The sequence below is a fragment of the Sander vitreus genome, chromosome 5 (genome assembly GCF_031162955.1).
Source record: "Sander vitreus isolate 19-12246 chromosome 5, sanVit1, whole genome shotgun sequence".
Taxonomy (NCBI): Eukaryota; Metazoa; Chordata; class Actinopteri; order Perciformes; family Percidae; genus Sander; species Sander vitreus.
In genome coordinates this window covers 28655569-28681090 of record NC_135859.1, presented here as the reverse complement: position 1 = coordinate 28681090, position 25522 = coordinate 28655569, and the positions used below count along the sequence as shown (strand labels likewise).

The following is a 25522-nucleotide window of genomic DNA, read 5'->3' as shown; positions in this document are numbered from 1 at the left end:
TTTTTGTACACTAAATATTTTTTTTTGCCTTGCAAAATCTGCTATCAACTGTCTAAATTCATGTTAAGATGTCTTCTTTATACCGACATACTGTAGAGTAGATGTTTATATGATTCATTTCTCTAATACTTAATCTTGCCTAGTAATATTACTTCACTTTTAGCATGATATTTTGTTTCTCTATCCAACTTTGATAGAAATGAACACATGGATGCATTATGAGAAAATGGGCCCTGGGCACGGATACTTGAAAGAGTGAAGAAGACATGCAGCTACTTGTCTTTCTACGTCTTTTTTAGCAACATATTGCAGGTCAACCATAGCTGTAAAGTGCACCTAAACTTCATTTTAGTTTATTCATGCTGGAGATGAAGAGAGGCTAATTATTTTCCAAAGCTCTGAACAAACCCAGATGCACAAAGACCTAGAAAATTGCTCATCTTCTTCTTAATGAAAAAAAGGTACAACTGCACAGATAAGAGATTGTAGTAATTTTATTGTAGTAAAAACGTTTTTTTTTTTTTTTACAAAATGATACAAAATGCTTATCAGTAAGAGCAAAGCAAACATCACTGAATACTTTTGCCACGTTTGAGAAAGTTATCAAAAATCCCTTATGTTACGGTCGTCTTCAGTGCGAAAGATATGATATACTAATAAATATAAAGTTTTCATTCACCATCTGTGATCTGTAAGTAAGCAGCGCTTGCAGATTGCTTTTGTGAAACGGACCCCGCTACAATCAAATTGGTAACATTGGACATACAAGTGGACTACCAGACCCTTCCTCAAAACACTGAAAACATACAACAAAACTTGATTTTGAGTTTGATTTACACACAATTGGGTAAAGATTCAATTACAGTAACAGTAATAAATGGCTCTGCTGCATATTCAAACTTTGACATTATTCCATAAAAAACACTAAGTTGTCGGTGGTGCAAACCAGCTTCACCACACTGACCTTCAGCATCAGATTCTGTTTGATGAGCAACTTTTTCACTTTAGAGTGAACTATGACACGCAAAGCCTTGAAAAAAATATCTTTGGTTCACCACCAAAGATGGGCTAGTACATTCAATTATGGGCAACAACTCTCATGTGTGAACCTCATTGTGGTGACAGATGTTCAGATAAAAACACCACAGTGTATAATGCATCCATCAGCCGTGTTAATGGTTTAAATTGAACTGTAGATGAAAAACTGATCAGTGAATATTAAAATGTCCTTATTAACTAATTATAAAATTAATTACATTTTGGCCCATTGTTTAAACCTTCACACACCAAATAATAAATGAATGATTGATCCCACCGACCAGCTATCATCTCCAGGTTGAAACAAGAAACACAACATTTAAAAAAATAACACCTGTATAGAATAATATGTTTGCTTAACTTAAAAACATTGCTAATCCTTGACTGGGTTGCATAATTTTTTTGTAACATCCTTATCTTCCATCAAACATTCTTGTCACTGTTGTCTCTGCATTGCATTATATAGGACTTTTTTTTTCTCTTTAATATTAAGGCAGATTCTGTGTGTCCTTCTACGTTAGCTCATATTTTCAGTGAACTAAAGAGAGAAGGATGTTGGAAACAAGCCACATAAGATACACTACTTATTAAAATTAGAAATACAGCTAACTACCAAGTTGATTGTCAGACATAAAGCAGCAAGCTTGTTGCTGAAGCAAATACATGATTTTGAAATAAAGACTATGCGTGATGTGATACAGTATCTGATTTTAAAATAGGGTATAACATCATTATGATTTATGCTGCAAGATTAAAAGTTCATGGGAACTGTCTAAGCAGTGTTTTTTAGGCTCTGCCCACACCCGGCACTAAAAGGAATGGATTATAGGATCACCCAGTCAACTGTGTAGTGTGTGTACAGTACAATAAACCTCCCAAACACAGGTAGATGTGGCTGATTTTCCTACAGCAAACAACTCAGACAATCTATAACGTCTGTATGGTCGGCGTAGCCCACTTCTCATGCTGTCTGATGAGGTGAAAATGTGCAGTTTTCCATATTTATTGGTAGGGATGCTGAATTTTGTCTCAAGTGGTCACTCAAGGTGCATTTAAGACACATTCTGGTACACATATTTCAACTACTATCCCTCTAAACTGGATCTAGACATGATCTGGTTATATCCCCGTGGGCTACACAGTAGGCTTGAACAGGGCTTTAGATTCTCAGTTGCTAGAGTTGGAAAACAACATAAAAATGTAAACCCAAGACCTGAACACTGAGGTACATTTTAGACATTTCATGCTCCCATAAAGATGACCTGTAGAAAATGTTGGTACCACTTTGTCATAAGACATTCTTTAGAAATTGTTCCAATCAGGAATAAACTCTTAGAGAGAGCAACTTTTAGGTTGCCAGGTTGTAAAAAAATAAAAGCCAAAGAAAGTTGTGTTGATTGGTGACTCTAAATTGGTCCGGCACCATTATCTCTCTTTGGACAACAAATTTCATTCAAACTACTATAATAAATAGTTTAATAGTATTAATAGCAGTGCACTTAAGAATACATTATTAAACGCCATACTTGACGGATTACTGAAGTATAAGAACTGTTTTATTTATTACTTACTATTAATTGTATCTATAAAAAAAAAGACCTTTATGACTCCTAATTAGCTGTTATAAATAAAGACTTTTTAGGTTTCTCACTTCAGACAGAGAAAGTTATATACATTTTTACAACCTGGCAGTACAGTCCAAACATTGCTCTTATTAATTAACATTGTAGCTTATTTCTTATCTGTAAAGCAATTAAATGTTATTTATTTATTTATTCTAACCAATAATAAAATGATTATTTACAACTCATAAACCCTTTAAGTATAAAGTATGTCCGATGACACAGTGGTCCTTTAGATTTTAATTTAAATGTCCCTGTGGTTTAGGTGTAAATCAAAAATAGGGTCTGCTACGTATACATTTTCTGTTTTCGTCTCCTTAAATTCATTAAAGTTGCATGAAATTCTTTCAGCTCACATAAAGTGATGGGAAAAAAAAACATACTGTAAAAAGAAACATTTCCAACAACTGCTGGATTAATCAACAATGCTTGCCATAACTTCTCTTCCTCTGAGAAGATAAACATTTGTTGGGAGCACTTTTTGAAACATTCATGATCTTCCAGACATTCAGTTATCCCCTGCTGCCATGTGATGCTGCCAAAGGGCAAACAGCTTTCGAGATAGCAAAATAAAATGCTTTAAAAAGTACAAAATTAAAATATTCTTATGCAAAATGGCTTTGCTGGTTGTATCCTGCTGTGCATCTAGACTCCCAGGGTTAAGGAAATCTTGGTAGTCTGTAAACATGATGACACTTTGTCCTGCTCATGAAGCCAAAATGTTTCCCCTCTGTGGTTGTTCCAATCTGAAAGTGAATCATCCTGTTACTGTTCTGTTGGCTCTGCATGAGGCATGTTTTACATGAATACTCATGATCTGAGGGAAGTGATCCATGTACCCATCAGAAGTGGCGACACATTTTGCTGTAGTTCCCTTTGATAAAACTTTTACAAAATGAAATGCTTGGAGCAAAAGTTGTGCACTTTTCAAACCTCGTCTTAGGTGATTGGACAGATGAGAGACAAATCGTTAAAATCCTTGACATGAAGTTCTCTGGAAAGCCCAAGTAAGTTCTTCATGGTAACAAATGTATGAATGGGAGCTTACAAACACCAGGGGCATCCAGCTGTTTAGCTTGCATTACTCCTCCCAGATCTTCCATTTGGAAGATAACCAGCTGTCTGTCAGAAAGCAGGATCTCTGACAGTCCTGTACATCTGCAGAGACGTCACCTCCACATCTTGGACCTTAGCGTTCTGGGGGCGTCCTGTCGGGCTGTATCCAGCCGATCGTCCCATGGGACTGAACACAGTTGTGGTGCGACCTATGTTGGCGAAACTTGAAGATCCCGACAAAGCAGGACGCCGCAAGAACCGGCCCGAAGTCACCAGGTCCCCGTAGCCCTGCGCGTGCGAGAAGGCGTAGCCTGAGCGACGGGAGCTGGTGCGGCGGATGCGGGTGCGTAGAGGCGGGGGGGCAGGTGTTGCTTTGGCCTGTCTCACCTTGAACATCACCTGAAAGTTTGGGTAGACAGTAACAAAGTCAAAATGCTGGACAGAGGCACAGTTATCACACACTCTGACCCATTTCTCGGATTCATTTTGGATTCATGTATGACAAGTGCAGTTGTATCTTAGCAAGCATGCAGAGTAAACTGATACAGTAGATCCATCCGTACCTTGTCATTGATGGTGGGGCAGAGCTGAATAAACAGGAAGCGGTAGGTAACCACAGGAAGGACACACAGGATGGAGGTGAGGAGGATCGTCAGCCAAATGTTAGGCTGGTTCAGAGAGTTCCGGGCTGTTCCTGGACAAACACACACATAATACACACACAAGGTTTGTAATTGTACGCTTGTCAGGATCTTGTATTGACTTTAATACTTTAACCTTAACTGTCATCCCTGTTATAACTTGGGTAACATCAAGAGACGCTGTAGGTATAAATGCTAACTTCTCTATGGACAAGATTAACAATAATATATTAAATTCTTGACATTGATTACTGTTTGAGAGAACTACTACCCAAAAGTATAGTAGTAGTATGAATAAATGACATTTCCAGTGTTCTAACCTACAACCTACTTATTAAATGATTCTTCTGGATCTCATATTAGTTTTCTAAACTCTCTGTACTGTGAAAACATGATGGATGTGTTGCAGGTCCTCCTGGTCATTCACAGAGGTCAATAAATGCTGCTGAGTGAGTGTAACAACTTTACTTAAAATAAAATTGAATTTTGTGTCTTTGTAAAGGCCGTAAAGCTGCCTTTGAAATGTAAAAATTGAAAGGAAATGCCAGTGTACTCATGGTGTCAACATCAGATGGCTATCGTAAACACATTTGCTGTATAAGTATAAATGGAGTTTACTTTTACGGTTACAGACAAAAAGAAATAGTACAGCACTTGGGTTGGATATTGTTTGTCAAAACAGCACCTACATTTTCATGTCAATCTATTTTCTGATACCTGACATGGTTGTATGTAATGTGTTTCTACAAAACCCCTTTTTTTCTATTTGAATTATTTCTACAAAAATAACCAAAACTTCTCAAAAGCACAAGTGTTCAACTTTGTCATCACACAAAGTAGAGTGAAAATAAAATAGAGTCTAAATTCAAGAAAAATATTATTTAAATAAGGAAATATCTATTCAAAGAATAAGTAAACAAGACTAAAAGTTAGACCATGAGACTGTCCAATAAAGTTTAGTGCACACACAGCTCTGATCTGAACCAGCTTTGATATTTGTCTGAGTTGTAAACCAGACATTTTGCATGTGGAAACACACCAAACTAAATTCAGAGCTCTATTTGGAAGCATAATTCAACTCATTTGAATTATGCTGCCACCTCTACTCCACAGGAGCCTCGTATGAAAGAATGAGCAAAAATGTTCTCAGGAGCAGACATGCATGTTAACGCTCACTAACAAACACAAATGTGGAAATGCACACAACAATATCTTTAAGGACACTTGTTTGGCAAGATTATGAGTTGACCACTCACCTATGAAAGGAAAGGCTGACGGCAACAAGAGAAACATGCCGTTGCTGTACATGGTGAACGTGACAGCAAAGTACATGGCCAGGCTGCCCAACACGAAGAAAGTGTTCACCGCTGTCCAGTAGGACATCTCCAACCCTAACTAAAAACAAGGAGAGGACACAAAAATATCTGTAATTGTTTTTGTATTCTAAGCCTGACTAATGCTAAAGATAAGATTATCCAAAAGAAAAGGGTTCCTCATACTTGGATGGTGACGGCAAACAGCAGACATGTCTGGGTGAGGAGAGCGAAGGACTGGTAGTCGGCGACGTCCTTCCCGTCGTCCCTCACGGTGTCGTGCATGGCTGCGTAAGGGATGAAGAAGAGCACCATGGAGCTGTAGCAGCTGTGGAGAGCACACTTGAAGAAGGCCTTCTTGCTGAAGTACAGGTTGAGTTGACCGGGAATGTAGAGCTGAGGATGCTGGAAAACTCCACACGTCGTTCACATCCTGACCAGCAGGGAGAGACAAAGGTATCAAGTCTGTGTGTTTATGTTTTCTGTTCTGTATCAGCTTAAACACCTCTAGATCTATTCTTTGTATAAACATATAAAGTTTATTATAGATACATCAAATAGTTACCTGATCAAACAGACTCATTCCCAGGACAGGTAGTGCCGTGTACACCAGATTGTAGAGTGTTATGAACCACTCATCATACACCGTCTGAAAAAGCAAAAGCAGAAATTACAAATGACTTCTACAACCTTAATTCTTGAATACCAGTGGTAGAAGAAGATTCACATCCATTACTTAAAGGTGCAGTAGGTAAGCCTTATAAAACTAACTTTCTGTCATATTTGCTGAAACTGACCCTATGTTTGAGTAGAACTACATGTAGCAGGTAATTTAAAAAAAAATCTGGCTCCTCTGGCTCCACCTACAGCCTGTAGTGTGATTTGCAAAAATCCACAGCTCCCTATTCAGATGCACCAATCAGGGCCGGGGAGGGGGGTGTCTAACTGCGTGTCAATCACTGCTCATGCACACGCATTCATTCTACCTTGTGGGGGGAGGGGCTTAGGAGACTGTTTTGGGCTTTACCTGAAGGGGGGGACTGAGAAGTTGTCAATGTTCAAAAAGTCCTGGATCTTCACAAGCCTACCTACAGCACCTTTAAAGCGTAACTCTCGCCAAAATGCAACCTAGGGTCTTTCTGTGAATGTACCCGAGTCAAACTTTGGTTTAAAAGCATATTTAAGACGGAATCGCCACTTTTAAGATTCACCGTATTTTCGTTTTTCGGTCAAATGGCCTTTTGAATGGGAGTCCTAGGGGCACTTTTATGCTAGCCTCAAAATAACTATTTTTAAAACACTAAGAAGGCTTGACACAACATGAAACTTTGCTCGAAGTATGACCAGGGTCTCTACACCTTAACGAAAGTATTGACAACATTGTTTGTGTACACAGAGTTTACTAAAAAGAAAGGTTTTGAGCAACTCACTGTAGCTGTTGTTCTTCAAGCTTCTATCGAGCCAGTCAAAAATAGTCGAGGGAGGAGAGTAAAGATGGACAGCTCCAAAAGCTTAGTTCCATATAAATGCACAGATAATTTGTTGTTTTGTCGTTAGTGAAACACAATATTGACCTTGTAGTTGAAAAAGGAGCCTCATATAAGAATGACATTTCGTCATATGGAGTCCGTTCATCTTCTCCGGGAACCATCACCTTATCGTGGTGGAGAGGTTTGTGTGTCCCTATGAACCTGAGGGCTGTGTTGTCTGGAGCTTTGTGCTCCTGGTAGGGTCTCCCAAGGCAAAGTGGTCTCAGGTGAGGGGCCAGACAAAGAATGGTTCAAAAATCCTATGAAAAATCGGAGGAAGCCCGGGGCCCCCGTTTGGAGCCAGGCCCAGATGGAGGGCTCGTCAGCGAGCGTCTGGTGGCCGGGTTTGCCACGGAGCCCGGTCGGGCACAGCCCGAAAAAGCTACGTGGCGGACATCCCTCCATCCCATGGGCCCACCACCTGTGGGAGGAACCGCTGGGGTCGGGTGCGCTGCCACATGGGTGGCAGTGAAGGTCAGGGGCCTCGACGGACCAGACCCGGGCAGCAGAGGCTGGCTCTGGGGACGTGGAATGTCACCTCTCTGTGGGGGAAGGAGCTGGAACTTGTGCGGGAGGTGGAGCGCTACCGGTTAGATCTGGTGGGGCTTACCTCTACGCACAGTCTTGGTTCTGGAACCATACTCCTGGATAGGGGTTGGACTCTTTTCTTCTCCGGAGTTGCCCAGGGTGTGAGGAGCCGGGCGGGTGTGGGGATACTCACAAGCCCCCGGCTGAGCGCCGCTACGTTGGAGTTTAACCCGGTGGACGAGAGGGTCGCCTCCCTACGCCTGCGGGTTGTGGGGGGGAAAACTCTGACTGTTGTTTGTGCATATGCACCAAACAAGAGTTCAGAGTATTCGGCCTTCTTGGAGACCTTGAGTGGAGTCCTGCATGGGGCTCCAGTCGGGGACTCCATAGTTCTGCTGGGGGACTTCAACGCGCACGTGGGTAATGATGGAGACACATGGAGAGGCGTGATTGGGAGGAACGGCCTCCCTGATCTAAACCAGAGTGGTTGGTTGTTTGTTGTTGGACTTCTGTGCTAGTCATGGATTGTCTATAACGAACACCATGTTCGAACATAGGGATGCTCATAAGTGTACTTGGTACCAGAGCACCCTAGGCCAAAGGTCAATGATCGATTTTATAATCGTTTCATCTGATCTGAGGCCATATGTTTTGGACACTCGGGTGAAGAGAGGGGCGGAGCTGTCAACCGATCACCATCTGGTGGTGAGTTGGGTCAGGGGGTGGGGGGAAGACTCTGGACAGACCTGGTAAGCCCAAAGCGGGTAGTGCGGGTAAATTGGGAACGTCTGGAGGAGGCCCCTGTCCGACAGACTTTCAACTCACACCTCCGGCGGAGCTTTTCGTGCATCCCTGTGGAGGCTGGGGGCATTGAACCCGAGTGGACAATGTTCAAAGTTTCCATTGCTGAAGCTGCGGTGAGGAGCTGTGGTCTTAGGGTCTTAGGTGCCTCAAGGGGCGGTAACCCACGAACACCGTGGTGGACACCGGTGGTCAGGGAAGCCGTCCGACTGAAGAAGGAGTCTTTCCGGGATATGTTATCCCAGAGCGACTCCGGAGGCAGTTGCAAGGTACCGAAGGGCCCGAAGGGCTGCAGCCTCTGCCGTGAAAGAGGCAAAGCAGCGTGTGTGGGAGAAGTTCGGAGAAGACATGGAGAAGGACTTTCGGTCGGCACCAAGGTACTTCTGGAAAACCGTTCGCCACCTCAGGAGGGGGAAGCGGAGAACCATCCAAGCTGTGTACAGTAAGGATGGGGACGCTGTTGACCTCAACTGAGGAGGTAATAGGGGCGGTGGAAGGAGCACTTTGAGGAACTCCTAAATCCGACTAATACGCCCTCTATGGTAGAGGCAGAGCTGGAGGATGAGGGGGGATTGGCATCAATTTCCCTGGTGGAGGTTGCTGAGGTAGTTAAACAACTCCACAGTGGCAAAGCCCCAGGAATTGATGAGATCCGTCCAGAAATGCTTAAAGCTCTGGGTGTGGAGGGGTTGTCTTGGTTGACACGCCTCTTCAACATTGCGTGGAAGTCTGGGGACGGTGCCTAAGGAGTGGCAGACCGGGGTGGTGGTTCCCCTTTTTACAAAGGGGGACCAGAGGGTGTGTGCCAATTACAGGGGTATCACACTTCTCAGCCTCCCGGTAAAGTCTACTCCAAGGTGCTGGAAAGGAGGGTTCGGTCGATAGTCGAATCTCAGGTTGAAGAGGAACAATGCGGATTCCGTCCTGGTCGTGGAACAACGGACCAGATCTTTACTCGCAAGGATCCTGGAGGGAGCCTGGGAGTATGCCCAACCAGTCTACATGTGTTTTGTGGATCTGGAGAAGGCGTATGACCGGGTGCCCCGGGAGATACTGTGGGAGGTGCTGCGGGAGTACGGGGTGAGGGGGTCCCTTCTCAGGGACCATCCAATCTCTGTACGACCAAAGCGAGAGCTGTGTCCGGGTTCTCGGCAGTAAGTCGGACTCGTTTCAGGTGAGAGTTGGCCTCCGCCAGGGCTGCGCTTTGTCACCAATCCTGTTTGTAGTATTTATGGACAGGATATCGAGGCGTAGTCGGGGTGGAGAGGGGTTGCAGGTCGGTGGGCTGGGGATCTCATCGCTGCTTTTTTGCAGATGATGTGGTCCTGATGGCATCATCGGCCTGTGACCTTCAGCACTCACTGGATCGGTTCGCAGCCGAGTGTGAAGCGGCTGGGATGAGGATCAGCACCTCTAAATCGGAGGCCATGGTTCTCAGCAGGAAACCGATGGAGTGCCTTCTCCAGGTAGGGAATGAGTCCTTACCCCAAGTGAAGGAGTTCAAGTACCTTGGGGTCTTGTTCGCGAGTGAGGGGACAATGGAGCGGGAGATTGGTCGGAGAATCGGCACAGCAGGTGCGGTATTACATTCAATTTATCGCACCGCTGGGACGAAAAAGAGAGCTGAGCCAGAAGGCAAAGCTCTCAATCTACCGGTCAGTTTTTGTTCCTACCCTCACCTATGGTCATGAAGGCTGGGTCATGACCGAAAGAACAAGATCCAGGGTACAAGCGGCCGAAATGGGTTTCCTCAGGAGGGTAGCTGGCGTCTCCCTTAGAGATAGGGTGAGAAGCTCAGTTATCCGTGAGGAGCTCGGAGTAGAGCCGCTGCTCCTTTGCGTCGAAAGGAGCCAGTTGAGGTGGTTCGGGCATCTGGTAAGGATGCCCCCTGGGCGCCTCCCTAGGGAGGTGTTCCAGGCACGTCCAGCTGGGAGGAGGCCTCGGGGGAGACCCAGGACTAGGTGGAGGGATTATATCTCTAACCTGGCCTGGGAACGCCTCGGGATCCCCCAGTCGGAGCTGGTTAATGTGGCCCGGGAAAGGGAAGTTTGGGGTCCCCTGCTGGAGCTGCTACCCCCGCGACCCGACCCCGTATAAGCGGATGAAGATGGATGGATGGATGGATTTCCTCCTATGGAGTCCGTTCATTCGCATTTGGAGATCGCCTATTTTTGATTGGGAAAATGGCGGATAGCGCAAACAACAACTGCTAACGTGAGTTGCTCAAAACCTTTTTTTTTTAGTAAACTCTGGGTACACAAACAATATTGTCAGTGCTTTCGTTAAGGTGTAGAGCCCCTGGCGATACTTCAAGCAAAGTTTCACGTTGTGTCGAGCCTTCTTAGTGTTTTAAAAATAGCTATTTTGAGGCTAGCATAAAAGTGCCCCTAGGACTTCCATTCAAAAGGCCTTTTGACCGAAAAACGAAAATACGGTGAATCTTAAAAGTGGCGATTCCGTTCTAAATATGCTTTTAAATGAAAGTTTGACTTGGGTACATTCACAAATTATATATATCAATTATTATTCAAATTATTATTATTATTATTATTATTATTATAATATATATACAGTCAGGTCCATAAATATTGGGACATCGACACAATTCTAATCTTTTTGGCTCTATACACCACCACAATGGAGTTGAAATGAAACGAACAAGATGTGCTTTAACTGCAGACTTTCAGCTTTAATTTGAGGGTATTTACATCCAAATCAGGTGAACGGTGTAGGAATTACAACAGTTTGTATATGTGCCTCCCACTTTTTAAGGGACCAAAAGTAATGGGACAATTGGCTGCTCAGCTGTTCCATGGCCAGGTGTGTGTTATTCCCTCATTATCCCATTTACAAGGAGCAGATAAAAGGTCCAGAGTTCATTTCAAGTGTGCTATTTGCATTTGGAATCTGTTGCTGTCAACTCTCAATATGAGATCCAAAGAGCTGTCACTATCAGTGAAGCAAGCCATCATTAGGCTGAAAAATCTAAACAAACCCATCAGAGAGATAGCAAAAACATTAGGTGTGGCCAAATCAACTGTTTGGAACATTCTTAAAAAGAATGAACGCACCGGTGAGCTCAGCAACACCAAAAGACCCGGAAGACCACAGAAAACAACTGTGGTGGATGACCGAAGAATACTTTCCCTGGTGAAGAAAACACCCTTCACAACAGTTGGCCAGATCAAGAACACTCTCCAGGAGGTAGGTGTATGTGTGTCAAAGTCAACAATCAAGAAGACTTCACCAGAGTGAATACAGAGGGTTCACTACAAGATGTAAACCATTGGTGAGCCTCAAAAACAGGAAGGCCAGATTAGAGTTTGCCAAACAACATCTAAAAAAAGCCTTCACATTTCTGGAACAACATCCTATGGACAGATGAGACAAAGATCAACTTGTACCAGAGTGATGGGAAGAGAAGAGTATGGAGAAGGAAAGGAACTGCTCATGATCCAAAGCATACCACCTCATCAGTGAAGTATGGTGGTGGTAGTGTCATGGCGTGGGCATGTATGGCTGCCAATGGAACTGGTTCTCTTGAATTTATTAATGATGTGACTGCTGACAAAAGCAGCAGGATGAATTCTGAAGTGTTTCGGGCAATATTATCTGCTCATATTCAGCCAAATGCTTCAGAACTCATTGGACGGCGCTTCACAGTGCAGATGGACAATGACCCGAAGCATACTGCGAAAGCAACCAAAGAGTTTTTTTAAGGGAAAGAAGTGGAATGTTATGCAATGGCCAAGTCAATCACCTGACCTGAATCCGATTGAGCATGCATTTCACTTGCTGAAGACAAAACTGAAGGGAAAATGCCCCAAGAACAAGCAGGAACTGAAGACAGTTGCAGTAGAGGCCTAGCAGAGCATCACCAGGGATGAAACCCAGCGTCTGGTGATGTCTATGCGTTCCAGACTTCAGGCTGTAATTGATTGCAAAGGATTTGCAACCAAGTATTAAAAAGTGAGAGTTTGATTTATGATTGTTAATCTGTCCCATTACTTTTGGTCCCTTAAAAAGTGGGAGGCACATATACAAACTGTTGTAATTCCTACACCGTTCACCTGATTTGGATGTAAATACCCTCAAATTAAAGCTGAAAGTCTGCAGTTAAAGCACATCTTGTTCGTTTCATTTCAACTCCATTGTGGTGGTGTATAGAGCCAAAAAGATTAGAATTGTGTCGATGTCCCAATATTTATGGACCTGACTATATATATATATATATATATATATATATATATATATATATATATATATATATATATATATATATATATATATATATATATATATATATATATATAATCTTCATCATTATAGATGAAGACCGATCAGTGCCTAAACAGCTATTTAGGTGGAGCTACTTTTAACTACTTTATATATACACTTTTAGGTTGTTTAGCTCCGTGGTGAGATGATTAATGGGAAAGGAAAGAAAAAGTTTCACTACAAACATTTTTTGTTTGTGAAATGTTGATAATTTAACTGCTCTGGGCTTCAAATATTATTTGAATTACACCATCTGAGAAGTTTAGAGGTGGTAAATTATCTCTGACATCTGGAAGGCAAAGGGGTCTAAATACACACAGCTTTTTGGTGTCAAAAGCCAAAAAGGTCGAGAACCACTGGTTTAATTTTTTACAGTGTTGTATTACGAAACTACCAGTGGTATAAAGTAACTAAGTACACTTACTCCAGTACTGTACTTAAGTACAAATTTGAGGTACTTGAGTCTTTTCTTTTCAAGCCACTTTCTACTTCTACTCCACTACATTTCAGAGAGAAATATTGTATTTTTTACTTTACTACATTAATAGCCTGAGTTACTAGTTACTTTACAAATTAAGATTTTTGTACACAAAGCACGTGTAGTTTATAAAATACGATGTTTTATTATAAATTAAACTACCCAACAACATATAGGTCGACAAATACTCAAATGATTAACAATCGTCGTTATCGTTACAAACTTTTACTTAAGTAACATTTTAAATGCCAGATTTTTACTTGTAACAGAGTATTTTTAAAGTGTGGTACTTTTACTTAAGTAAAGGATTTAGATACTACTTCCACCACTGAAAACTAAACATCACAGTCCTTTTTTCTCCTCCTCATCCACCGTCCTCCCTCCCTCCGTCTTACTTCACTCTCTCACCTGTGCAGAGAAGCCGCAGAAGAAGCCGTACCAGAAGTGGACGAAGGTGAAAGTGAAGTTCTTGTAGAAGAAGTAGCGCAGGAACTTGCACATGCGCAGGTAGGACCAGCGGCCGTGCACCAGCAGGAGGCGCTGCAGGAAGCGGAACTGGGCGAAGGAGTAGTCGCTGGACAGCACGGCCTGCATGCCCTCCTGGCCAGAGATGCCCACGCCTATATGAGCCGCTGGGAGGACAAAGACAAGAAGAAGGAAAGGGTGTTTGAATTTCTCTGTATCCAAAAACAGCGAGAAAAGAAGTGTATATTTTTGCTATTTGTGAAAAATATTTACTACAACTTAAAGCTGCATTAATACATGTTTGGCCACTTGGGGGCAGAGATACACCAAAACAAGCTAAGAGATACTCACCATATCATCAGCATATTAAATTGTTATGATTCACATGTAGCAGCAGACACGGAGCAATACTATCATTCATTTGGAGTTCAAAATCAATGAAAAAAAAGCCCATTACAATTTCCCAGAGCCCAGGGTGATGTATTGAAGCAAATCCTCACATTTGAGAAGCTGTAAAATGAATGTTTGCCACTTGTGTTTGAAAAATGTCTGAAACAATGAATCACTTATCAAAATATCTACCACATAACTTTCTAACAATGGACTAATCTATTAATCAATTCATCATTATAGCTCTGGTTAGTTTATCAAAGAATTCTTAATGGAAGCCAAAGCCAATAGAGCTGCATTTTGTACTCGGTGAGAACTTGCAGTATAGCTGCAATCTTTAGCAGCAACTTTCATTTTTGCAAATTTCCTACTTGGGACGAAAAACCTCTTTAACTTCCACACATAAAAGGTGCTGTGTGGCCCCGCTGATACCTTTGATCATGCTGACGTCATTGGCTCCATCTCCTATGGCCAGTGTGACCGCCTGCTTGTACTTCTTGACCAGCTCGACCACCTGAGCCTTCTGCAGAGGAGTGACCCGGCAGCAGATCACTGCTTTACACATACACGCCGTCCTCAGGAACTCCAGCTCCATGCTGCCCTCCAGGGCGTACGCCTGAGGGAACATGGTTGCAATAGAGAAGTGATTAGAGACAGGAATTACACAAGAGTTTCCCTATCAGTTTAAATAATAAGCAATACAAGTCACAGAGGACAGTTACAGCATGCATTGTAATCAGGAAACTTCTTAATGACGTACCAGGCTGTGTCCGTTGATGACCAGGCCGTACTCTCCATTTACTAACTCGTCTGCGATCACTTTCACACCTTTACCCAGAGTCCTTTCTGGCAAAAACATTGAATCCTCGACTGGCTTCATGGAGGTCCGTGCATTTCTGCTCCACAAGAAAATGAAAAAAAAAAAATGGATGGATGCATGGAAACGTTTCATAATCAGCTCAGTTCCTCAGGTGCTGTCTAAACTGAAATGGTACAGTCTTTTTGACTGACCTGAGTTCCTGTCTGACATCCTCAGGTGAGTTGCCCGAGACAATAAAGACGTCGTTCATCTCCTCCCGCAGTAAGTTGCACGAGTACCCAATGTTTTCTGCAGTTTCTGCAACACGAATAATCAACATCAGTTAGTAGACAGTTGCAGCAGATATGAAGAGAAGAACAAAATGAAAAGTCATCTAAATATTACACAGTGAAGAGCTATATTTAACAATGATCCTGCATGATGTTTTGGCCCGAATCAGGAATACTTGATTCAAACGGGAATGTATCTTCAGATCTTCTGTTTGAAAAACTACAACAAGCGAAGGAAGTACATACAAACACAGCTAGTGCATGGTCAATGTGCAAGTTCCAAATGATGAGTCCTTTGGTCATTTTGTCAATTTCTGCTTTAGGTGTAGCATCAGGCTGAAGCTGGCTGTCCAATAAAAGGTTATACAGTTTAGCAGAGTAGTGGTTGTAGTCTGAGTTTAAGGGTTTCTAACTACAAACATCACTTTCTATTTTGCCTCTAAATAAAGTAGTTTAGATAATCAGCTTGGCTTTTTGCGTGTTTACGACAGGTCTGATCACCCAAACGATCGTTTTTCTTTTTGCCACATCTGACTGCGTTGTTTCCAGGTCTCAGCAATTACTTTGGTGAGTACAAGCTATTTGGCAGAAACTACAAACTCCTGACCCAAGTTGTGATAAACTGTTATAATCATTATTTTAAATACAAAACAAGATGACTACAGATTGAACAAGTGACACCTTATTGATTTCTAATGATAAAACTGAATTATTGAACATGACAAAAACGTTTTCAGACTTAACAAAGCAGTTATATAATATGTTCTAAATTAAATTCTCTCAATATATTTGAGGTTATATACCTTGCTTGTCACCAGTCAAAACCCAGATTTTGATGCTGGCTTTGGACAACAGCTCGATAGTCTGAGGTACCCCGTCTTGTAATTTGTCTTCTATGGCTGTTGCTCCAAGCAGCTGGAAACACACATTCAGATACATAATCAACAGGCAAATTTTACAAATGAAACCCAGTTTTTATGGTTTGAGCTTTACTGAAATGTGAGTTCATTTCCTACCAGCAGATCCTTCTCTATCTCCTCGTACAGCTCGTCCAGTTTGCTCTCTTGGTTGTCAAGCTCGGTGCTGGCCTCATGGTGGCGCTGTTTCCACTGGTTGAAATACTCCTCATCCAGATTCTTATAGGCCAGCGCCAGAGTCCGCAGGCCCTCCCCTGCAAACTCCTGTAGATCGACATGCACATACTTATATGGATGAACGCTACACACACACAAAAAACACACACACACACACACACAGAGGTTCAGCCAAGTACAGGCTGCCTCATGTATTCAGAGTCTGACCTGTGTCAGCTTAGTCTACAATTAAAAAAACCCACAAAGTCACCCAGCTCCTGTGTGACTGTAGTTGCTGAGATATGTGTTTTAGAGCAACACGCTCACCTCAGGCTCAATTTGCCTTGGACAAACACACACACACACACACACATACACACACACACACACACACACACACACAGTATTTGAAGATGTAAACAGAAATGTGCCCAGCTGTGTAAATGTTGCGACCTAGGCAAAAAAACTCCAACAGGCAAGGAGAAAGTTGTTTATATTTTCTACAACATCAACTAAAATAAACCATCATTGATTAGTCACACTATTGCACTGGGTGATATGTTCTTCATTACAACAAATGTGTAACATATAAAGTTCTTCAGTAGGAAGCCATGGCTTTTGTGAAGTGGTAAAGTCTCTTTATGGTATTTATTGCCAATAAGAAAAATATAGAACTGCCAGCCTATACATCACATACATAATCCACATTTCAGCCAGAGTTCATTTTGAGGTTTTACTAACTACTTTTAAAGCACTCCATGGTCTAGCTTAATCATTAATTTATGAGCTTGTGTACCTGAACTCAAACTCAGTTTAAAACTCAAAAGTCTGCTACCAGTCCCCACATCTAAACTTTTTAAACTAAAGAGATTTGAAATACCTCCCTGTTGTAATGTGTCTTGCTACTCATATATAGCCTCTACTTCAAACTGATTTTTCAGTACATTTGCATTTGTTAATTAAGTTATCTTTCGGTGTCTCTTTTTTTTTTTTAACCCCAAATTTGGATCATCTTTATAGATCAAACCAATTTTATTTGTTTCGCCTCTATCATTTGGAGCAATACAAAAGTTATTATCATTATTATAATAAAGCCAAGCGTTCAAATTAAATTATTTATGCTTCCAGGGCAGCAAGAGGTTTTTGGATCTGTGGACTTCATCCAACTTTATGTTAAAGTGCTTATATTATGCTCATTTTCAGGTTCATAATTGTATTTAGAGGTTGTACCAGAATAGCTTTATGTGGTTTAATTTTCAGAAAACACCATATAGTTGTTGTACTGCACATTGCTGCAGCTCCTCTTTTCACCCTGTGTGTTCAGCTCTCTGTTTTAGCTACAGAGTGAGACATCTCACTTCTGTACTATCTTTATTGGGAGTCGCACATGCGCAGTAAGTACTGCTAGCTTGTCAGTTGCAGAGTATGAGGGAGTGCCATGCTAGCAGCTAGGCGAGCATTATAACGTGTGTTACAAAGTGACGCACGTTCGTCACGGAAGTAAAGGCTGAACTACAATAGAGCTGTTTGGAGCAGTTTGTGAACAGTGTTTTCTGTTGGAGATGGTAAGTCCCCTTTGGGCTTTTTCACTTTGTAAACCAAAAAAATGCACAAAAAGATATATAACACAATAAAGGAAAGGGGAAAAGCCAAAAAGCACAATATGAGCACAGTTGGATGGAGCACATGGACATTAAGATGAACTTTGTCTGTATAAACACACACAAGCACACTTGACACATGACGAGAAAACAACCAACACACAGGCATGCAGAGACAAACATCCAGCAACACTGCAGGAAAATCATAAGAAGAATTCAGATAAAGTATGAGAATCAAATCATCAAATCTCAACACAGAGAAATATTACTGACATTAAGGTGCTCTGTAGTGACGTCCATCAGCTTGCTGCAGGACTGATGCAGCCTCTCGTAGATGATTGTGTCTGCACCTTTACAGTAGAGACAGAGCTTCCCCTCTGGACTCCGAACTGTGCACACAAACACACACTTACATGACCCCATTGCGACTCAAAAATACAGTTTTGTCAAATAGGAATAGAAGGAAAAATCTGTTATAAGAATCACCACAGTTAAAAAAAGGAAATCTCCAGCGACAGCAATCAACGTGTATACTGTATGAGGAATCCCACTAAATAGGAACTTTTATTTTTCAGAGGATTTTATACCTATGATGGACATTCTCTTGCGGACGTTGTTGAAATCCAAGATGGCCAGGAGTTCATAGCTGCGCTGTTCCCCCATTTCCACGATGGAAACGCTGTCTGGTGTGCGCGAGCGGAAGACAAATCCAAAGTTTCGGGCCGCTGTAACCAGTGCTCCCTCATCTGGAGACTGAGCTTGATAGAAAAGCTCACCTGAAGGAACAAAAGGGCCTTTTTTGTCAGTGGAGGAAGAGGAATTGCCTTCACATTTAGGCGAAGTAAGTCATTTTTGGTCACTTTCGTCTTTATTGCTTAATTATATTTGCATTAATCTATAAAAGACAGAGGCTCACACAGAGACACTTAACTGCACCTCACCTTCTTTCTTCTCCTCAGCCATGACGGTGTGGCAGAGGGCCAACAGTCTGAAGAAGGCGTGGACCTCTGGGTCCTCCAGCTTCACCGCCTCCACCAGGGCGTGGTCGTGGAACATGAAGCGGGGGTCAGCCAGTGGGTTGAAGGAGAAGTCCACCGTCTCTGTATGCTGTTGAGAGAGACAGAGGACAGGGCAGGAAGACGCAAGATGTGTCACTAAATTTAAAAGGTCGGTAACGCTAACTCAGTAATCTACAGTGGGAAATACAGCACCGTAAAGAAAAGACCTTTGCGACAGCAGTTGTGGTAAAAACACACTAGAATCAACACAAACTTTAAGTTACATATAGTCACTTTAAGTAACTGTAATGTTGGTTAAATTAATTGGTTCTTAGATAATAAAATAACACTGTTGTAAACACTTGTAAAAAACACACTAACACATGACCTAATTTGCCATTTAGGTGTAAGGATTGCTGAATTTACATCACCAAAATCTAACTCACCTCAGTAATTTCTAGTCTTTGACCTGTGTAGTCATAAACATCCCCTGAAAAAAAGAGAAAGAAAATAGATGAAACTTACAAACACAAAAATGAACCAATTACATGATAGCTACAGAATAAGAAAATGCCTTTGTTTTTTCCTTGATATGAATGATATTAGTCATTATGAGGCTTTCGTTCTGTATTTTTTGCCTTTAGTGTCTTTTACTACCTTTTGAAGACTAAAGGCTGTGTAATATAAGACTGTTTTGTTATTGGGTGATGCAAACCTACTTTGTATACTATTGGTAAATTTACTATGTTTCTTTAATTGGAACAGCTCGGATTGATATTTGAAGAGCTCATTGATTTGTCTGCACACAAATGAAGAGCCTATAGCTTATATATGTGTATGGTGTCTATATGAACGTTGCCTAATGACGGTCTGAGAACTGAAATATCGTCAATCAGGTGAGTAGAGGTGAGGATAATACTTTTTCTTTCCATTTAAATGTATCAAATGCTGTATGTATGTTTAACATAATTGTGTGTTAGCCATTATTTATATTTTAAAGCCTCTGAACACCCACACAGGATTTCAGTTATTCTGGCTGCTAGACCTCTGCTCAAGTTGAAGTGGGCCGGAGCTTTGATGGATATTTATTATGTCACAAATCTTTTCACCAATAACAATGGCAAAGGTGTCATTTGTCCTGCACTAACAGGTGCAACAAAGCTAACAGGAGACTCAGAAAGATGTCAGTCAATCAGTCTATACACACCCACAAAGGCCTGGAAAGAGGTCCAATCAGCCAGAGTAATTGAAGACACCTGTATGGGTGTCCAGGGCCTTTAACCATTTTTCAGATCTACAGTGATAGCTCCCTCTTTGCTTATTGTTTGGTAAGAAACCCTAAGATGCAGAGTGCCTCTGTTTGGATCTTTAAAAAGTCTCAACAGTTGCTGATGTATTCAGATGCACTGATATATTCACAGAACCAGAAACCAACTTAGTTATAGAAAACAGTTTCTGAGCTGCAGGTAGAACTTTTGAATCTCACCGTAAGATTTGCCGTTGATGGAGCACTTGTTGAAAGTCATGATATTCTGGGTGAGCGTCCCTGTTTTGTCACTGAAGATGTACTTGATCTGGCCAAGCTCTTCATTTAGCGTGGTGGTGCGAGCCTCGGCGGGGGTGTCGTACCGTGAAAAGTACATTTTCCTGTCCCAGTCGATGTAGAAGCTGTTCCCCAGCCGAATGATCTCCACACTGCCGAAAGATGTAGAGTCATGAAGTGAGAAGAAGCAGATACAATCTTTGTTATTTCTGCATTTTGTAAAAGTTTTGTATTGAATTAAATAAGCAGCAATTCCACACACGTTGTTACCTAACATAGAGAGAGATGGGCACCACGGTGTTGAGGATGATGACGTAGGACCAGAATGTGAGGAAGGCGGAGAAGGCAGCGTTGTTGCCGTCTTGTCTGGGCAGGAAAACCATGAACTGTGAGCCTTCGTTCATTTCCCAGAAGCAGTTTCCTATCGCAAGGATGGTGCACATGAAGGCCAGGAAACCAAAAATCTGTATGGAGATTTTTGGAAAGAATGAATAGGTCAAAGGCTGGTCTATCAAAGAATGACTGGACAACTGAGCCCAAGTTGAAAGTAAAAAAAAATAAAAAATCAAGAATGGAACCTGCTACCATTCTCAAACTGATTGACAGGTCTTTAAATCCACTAGTTAACATTAGAAATAAATAAATCTAAGTTATTAATGTTTTCTGATACATCTGAAATGTTGGAAATGTGTAAAATACAGGTTTAGCAAGTTGATACTTTCAACTACGATCAGTCGACGCACAAACACACAAAGTCAGATAGATTTTTTACGGAAGAAGTAAGACATTTTAACCCTGTATTTGAATATACTTCACATTTATGCTGTCCTTTGTCTGCCTGATCGTCACTGCTCTGAGTAACTACCACGGTGTAGCTCATTTATTAATAAATGATAAACACATAATTTTACTTATTGCGGCAGGAGAACTGAAATCTTGTTTTCAAGAGTTCCTTTTTATGTAATAACCTGATTTAGCTGTAAGCACTGAATTTAAACCCAATCAACTGATGACTTGATGAATAATTAAGCCATTCTAAGATCAGATAAACAGACTCACACAAAGGACTAGGACATTCATCAATCGGTCTATACTGGTCCTCTTAAACGTAGTTTTCCCAGAGTTCTGCATCAGCTTCGTCTCTGGACCTGCAAACAAAGAGGAACAGAAACAGGTAAGACTTCCTGCATTTAAAACCATCTTAGTTTTTTTATTTGATCTATTTATTAGTTTATTTGTCAGGGACAATTAGGGCTGGGTACTGAACTTTGATTCTTTTTAGGCACCGACCACATTGCCTCCATAGTATCGAGAATTGAAAAATGCCTCGTCATTCAATACCAAATTTCAATACCTTACTTTGAAGAAGTAAATCTCATCAGTGTCAGTGGGCCAATAAGAATGCTTCTACCAAGATCTAATAGTACTTGTGATTGGCTGTCTAATGTTACACGTTGTAGATACATGCAGGAAAAACTCTACGTTACGCACAGAGTAACGTATCGTTCAGTAAAACCGGTATTGAAGTCACAGTATCAGTATCGGTACTGGTATCGATAGGGACAATGAAAAAAAACATTGTAACAGTTGTTGTTACAATAACGTGGTACTGACACGTGTCCATGAAAAATCCTTCCCACCTGCAAACAGCACGAGTCCAAAGCACCATTCAGTGTTCCTCAGGGTGCAGCCTCGCAGCAGGATCTTCTCATTGTCCAGCGGGTATTTCTGACCGGCGTAGGTTAGCGTTCCTGTGAAACGGTCGAGGCGGTTGTTGGGGGGTTCACAGCGTACCTCGCCTTAAACATGAGAGAGAGGTGACACAGCAGGTTTGAGGTTGTGCTCAGAATGAAATGAACTATTCAAGCAGGCATGCGTATAATTTATATATGACTATTTCATATTTGTATTTATTCTGATGGCTGCAGTTTTTGTTTGTAGAAAAATGAGACAATTAGTTGCCTATTGATGCCTATGTGTCTCTATGTTGAAACGTATTCATCATAGTGGTTATAGTACTACTGGGAATTTACAAAGACAATCTATTTGACCCTCTAACACATCGGGTCTTTAAATGAATTCAAGTCTCAAATCAATGTCCAAATGCATGGTTCGGATAAAAGATAATTATAAACAGCTGTCATCGAAAAGCATGTGAAACAAAATGTATGTATGTTTATTTATTATGAATGTTACTTTCCAGTATAGTAATAATTTAACTTTTATTTTAGAGTTCAAAGTACAGAAACAGCAGGGACATGTTTTAGCTTTTCAGGCAAACTGATGTAACAACAGTGGGTAGCTAAAGTGAAACTTTGACTCCCTTTTTCCATCATTTAAAATGGGTCTCTTGCTCTTGTCATATTGAACATGATCTCACTGCTACTTAACTAAGGAAGTGAATGATAATATGTTTACCTGGGTATGATTTTCCTTGTGTATGTGCTCTTTTTGCTGCTATGCTTCAATGTGCACTCAAGCGTGATTTATGCTTCTGCATTAAATCTACGCCGTGGCTATGTATGTAGGTACGTGGAGACACGGACCCTATGCTGAGCTTATGCCGTAGCCTGCCCCTTGAAAAATGTAACTACACGGTTTGGTAACGTTGCATTTCCCCCTCCCCCCGACTCATTTCCTGGTTCTCCTTCTCCATAAACAACATGAAATCCAGGAGAGGGTTAACTTTTCCTGCTACAGATTTCCCACCGTGGTCAGAAAGCCCAGAGGAGACACTGTTTTTCTCACTATGACTCCAAAGTCGGTACTCACTCCGAAGCTAATCGCTGTCACTCTCTCACTCGCTCTACCAAACACCAACACTCCCCACTCATACACACAAGCCAGCCCTGCTATTCTCTTAAAGAGATGGACGCGCACACCAACGCACAAGTATAAACTTCAGGCCACTTACGTAGGCTACGGCGAAAACTCTGCGTGGAGCCTCCGCAGAACCATAAACCACGCTTCAAACACAATACTACTGTTTGTGTCTGTGAAGCTTCTCCAGGTTATAGAGAAGGTTTTTTGCCTTTGTCAAAATCACCTACTGTACATTGTATCAGTGAGTGTGTTTATATGACTAGTATCCTGCTTATGTGTTGTGCATGTTAACATATTCTGGTTTCAGAAACCTATTATGGTTCCTGGAAAACTGAAGAAGATAGAAACCAGTTTACACCTGACTGAACATTCTGTGTTGGTATAGAGAACATAGAGACTGAGAAGATGAGAAATCAAGACACAACTGCACACGGATGATCAGAAACCTGGATACTGTGTGTGTGTGTGTTTATATACTGTGCAGGCTTCTAATTTCAGAAACAAACAGTTGATAGTCCTCTATTAGTCTTACCGTTGAAGTCTGCCAGTTTTTCGCTATCCTCTCCCAGGTCTCCTGTCACGGTCAGGGCCTGTCTCACCTTCAGGTTAGTCTCTCTGAGGAAGAGGAGAGGAGGACGATAAAGTACAAAAAGAGGGGGAGAATGACACAGTAGAGACCAGAAGAAAGAGAAAGTGGTAAAGAGGAAAAGGAGGAGAAGGTTGAAGAGTGGCAGAAACATGATGACAAAAATGAGAGACAATAAATAATAGTGTGAATGCCTGTTGAGGCATTATTATTTGTATGTTAAACAAACTCACATCATGACATTAAACAAAAAATAGACTAACCCATCCAGTTCTGCTGTCTCGATGTACACCAGGTTGAGTGGTTCACTGCTGGAGAGCAACAGGATGTCGGCCTGCAATTAGAGAAGGATTTATCACTGACATCTGTTCAGATTCGGATTTAACTGAGCCTCTGCTGCTGAGATAAATGGTTTTAAAAAGCTGTCAACTCAGAAATAAAACAATAAATAGACTACAAAAAGCACCACAAAATGCAAAGAAAATAAATTAATGTGATATCTGTTGGGGAAAGGAGAAGAAGCGTATATATATTTCCCCAATTTACTCACGGTGACAAACTGGTTGTTTTCCAGCCTGATGATGTCTCCCACCTGGACATCCATCCATTTCTCGCTCCGCAGTCTGAGAACAGGAAACAGGCTGGTAAGAGGATGTTTAGACTATGTACTGTAGAATTTATAGAAAAGGTTTTCTTTTCCCTTCTTCTTTGAGAATTGTCAGGAAATAAACAGTCCATAAATACTGAACACTGAGGTCATCCTAATATTAGTTTCCTTTCCTCCAAGGCAGTTTCCTGCCAGTTTCCTGTATTATCTGTCTGCCAATAATAGTTTTTAAAACTTGGCTGTAACACAAATATTTGACACTTTTCAGGGTTTTCTATTTCATGCCTCAGTTCTTGCTGGTACACAGTTGAGCAGTAGGCATTGTTTACTTTAACTCGTGTAAATAATTATATTGTCAATGGGCATTTTCACAATGTGTCTCCTTTGTCCAAAAGTAATAAAATATATCAAATCATCTTTTTTTTCCTCAAAACATCATACACTTAAATTAAATGTTTCATTTTATAAACATAATATTTATATAACAAGTACAATCAATTTAACATTGCTTAGTACATTTCAAATTAGCAAATTTTTGCTCAAGTTATTTCATTTGAGTAAAATATTTGTGTACTTTTTACACCTCTGTTATATTGAAAAACCTTGAGTCTTTGGACGGTTAATGAGCCAGTAGTCTCGCATTGCCAGACCTTCCTCCACAGCACTGCGGAGGAAGGTCTGGCTAGTCCACACAACATTCCGGGATGGGAGAAAAACATGCTCTGGTTAATTGGCATTCTTTTAAACCAATAACAATCGTCATGGGCGGTACTAAGCTCCACAGCTGCAAAAATTGCCTCGGGAAGGAACTTGTTTGGTGGAACATGTGTACGTTCAAAAGTTTTTTTAGTCGTGCAACAGAAAACTCAGAATGGAAAGATAGTCTAGCTAGCTGTCTGGATTTACACTGCAGAGATCTGAGAAAAAGTTAACCATAGTCCGGCGGAATTTCCGTCGGCAACGGAGCAATCCCGGAAGTGGAACGTTGTGGATATAGACTAATGAGCCAATAAAGTAACTTCAAGTCCCTATAGGGCTCATGGTGATCATATGTCATTTGTTT

General features: G+C 41.4%; 1 protein-coding gene across 1 annotated transcript in view; it reads right to left on the bottom strand.

The window, feature by feature from the left end:
* Positions 1-478: 478 nt before the first annotated feature.
* LOC144518597 (phospholipid-transporting ATPase ID-like) overlaps positions 479-25522 on the bottom strand; it is a 56358-nt gene continuing 31314 nt past the window's right edge. The window contains 23 exon segments of the mRNA XM_078251388.1: positions 479-4115; positions 4280-4410; positions 5614-5752; positions 5857-6081; positions 6083-6103; positions 6236-6319; positions 13693-13916; positions 14572-14755; positions 14900-15035; positions 15151-15256; positions 16032-16143; positions 16245-16409; positions 18176-18291; positions 18490-18678; positions 18844-19009; positions 19347-19390; positions 20387-20595; positions 20714-20907; positions 21503-21591; positions 22084-22242; positions 23799-23881; positions 24116-24186; positions 24403-24475. Of these exon segments, the coding sequence (XP_078107514.1) occupies positions 3786-4115; positions 4280-4410; positions 5614-5752; positions 5857-6081; positions 6083-6103; positions 6236-6319; positions 13693-13916; positions 14572-14755; positions 14900-15035; positions 15151-15256; positions 16032-16143; positions 16245-16409; positions 18176-18291; positions 18490-18678; positions 18844-19009; positions 19347-19390; positions 20387-20595; positions 20714-20907; positions 21503-21591; positions 22084-22242; positions 23799-23881; positions 24116-24186; positions 24403-24475 (3250 nt within the window). The 3' untranslated portion in view covers positions 479-3785.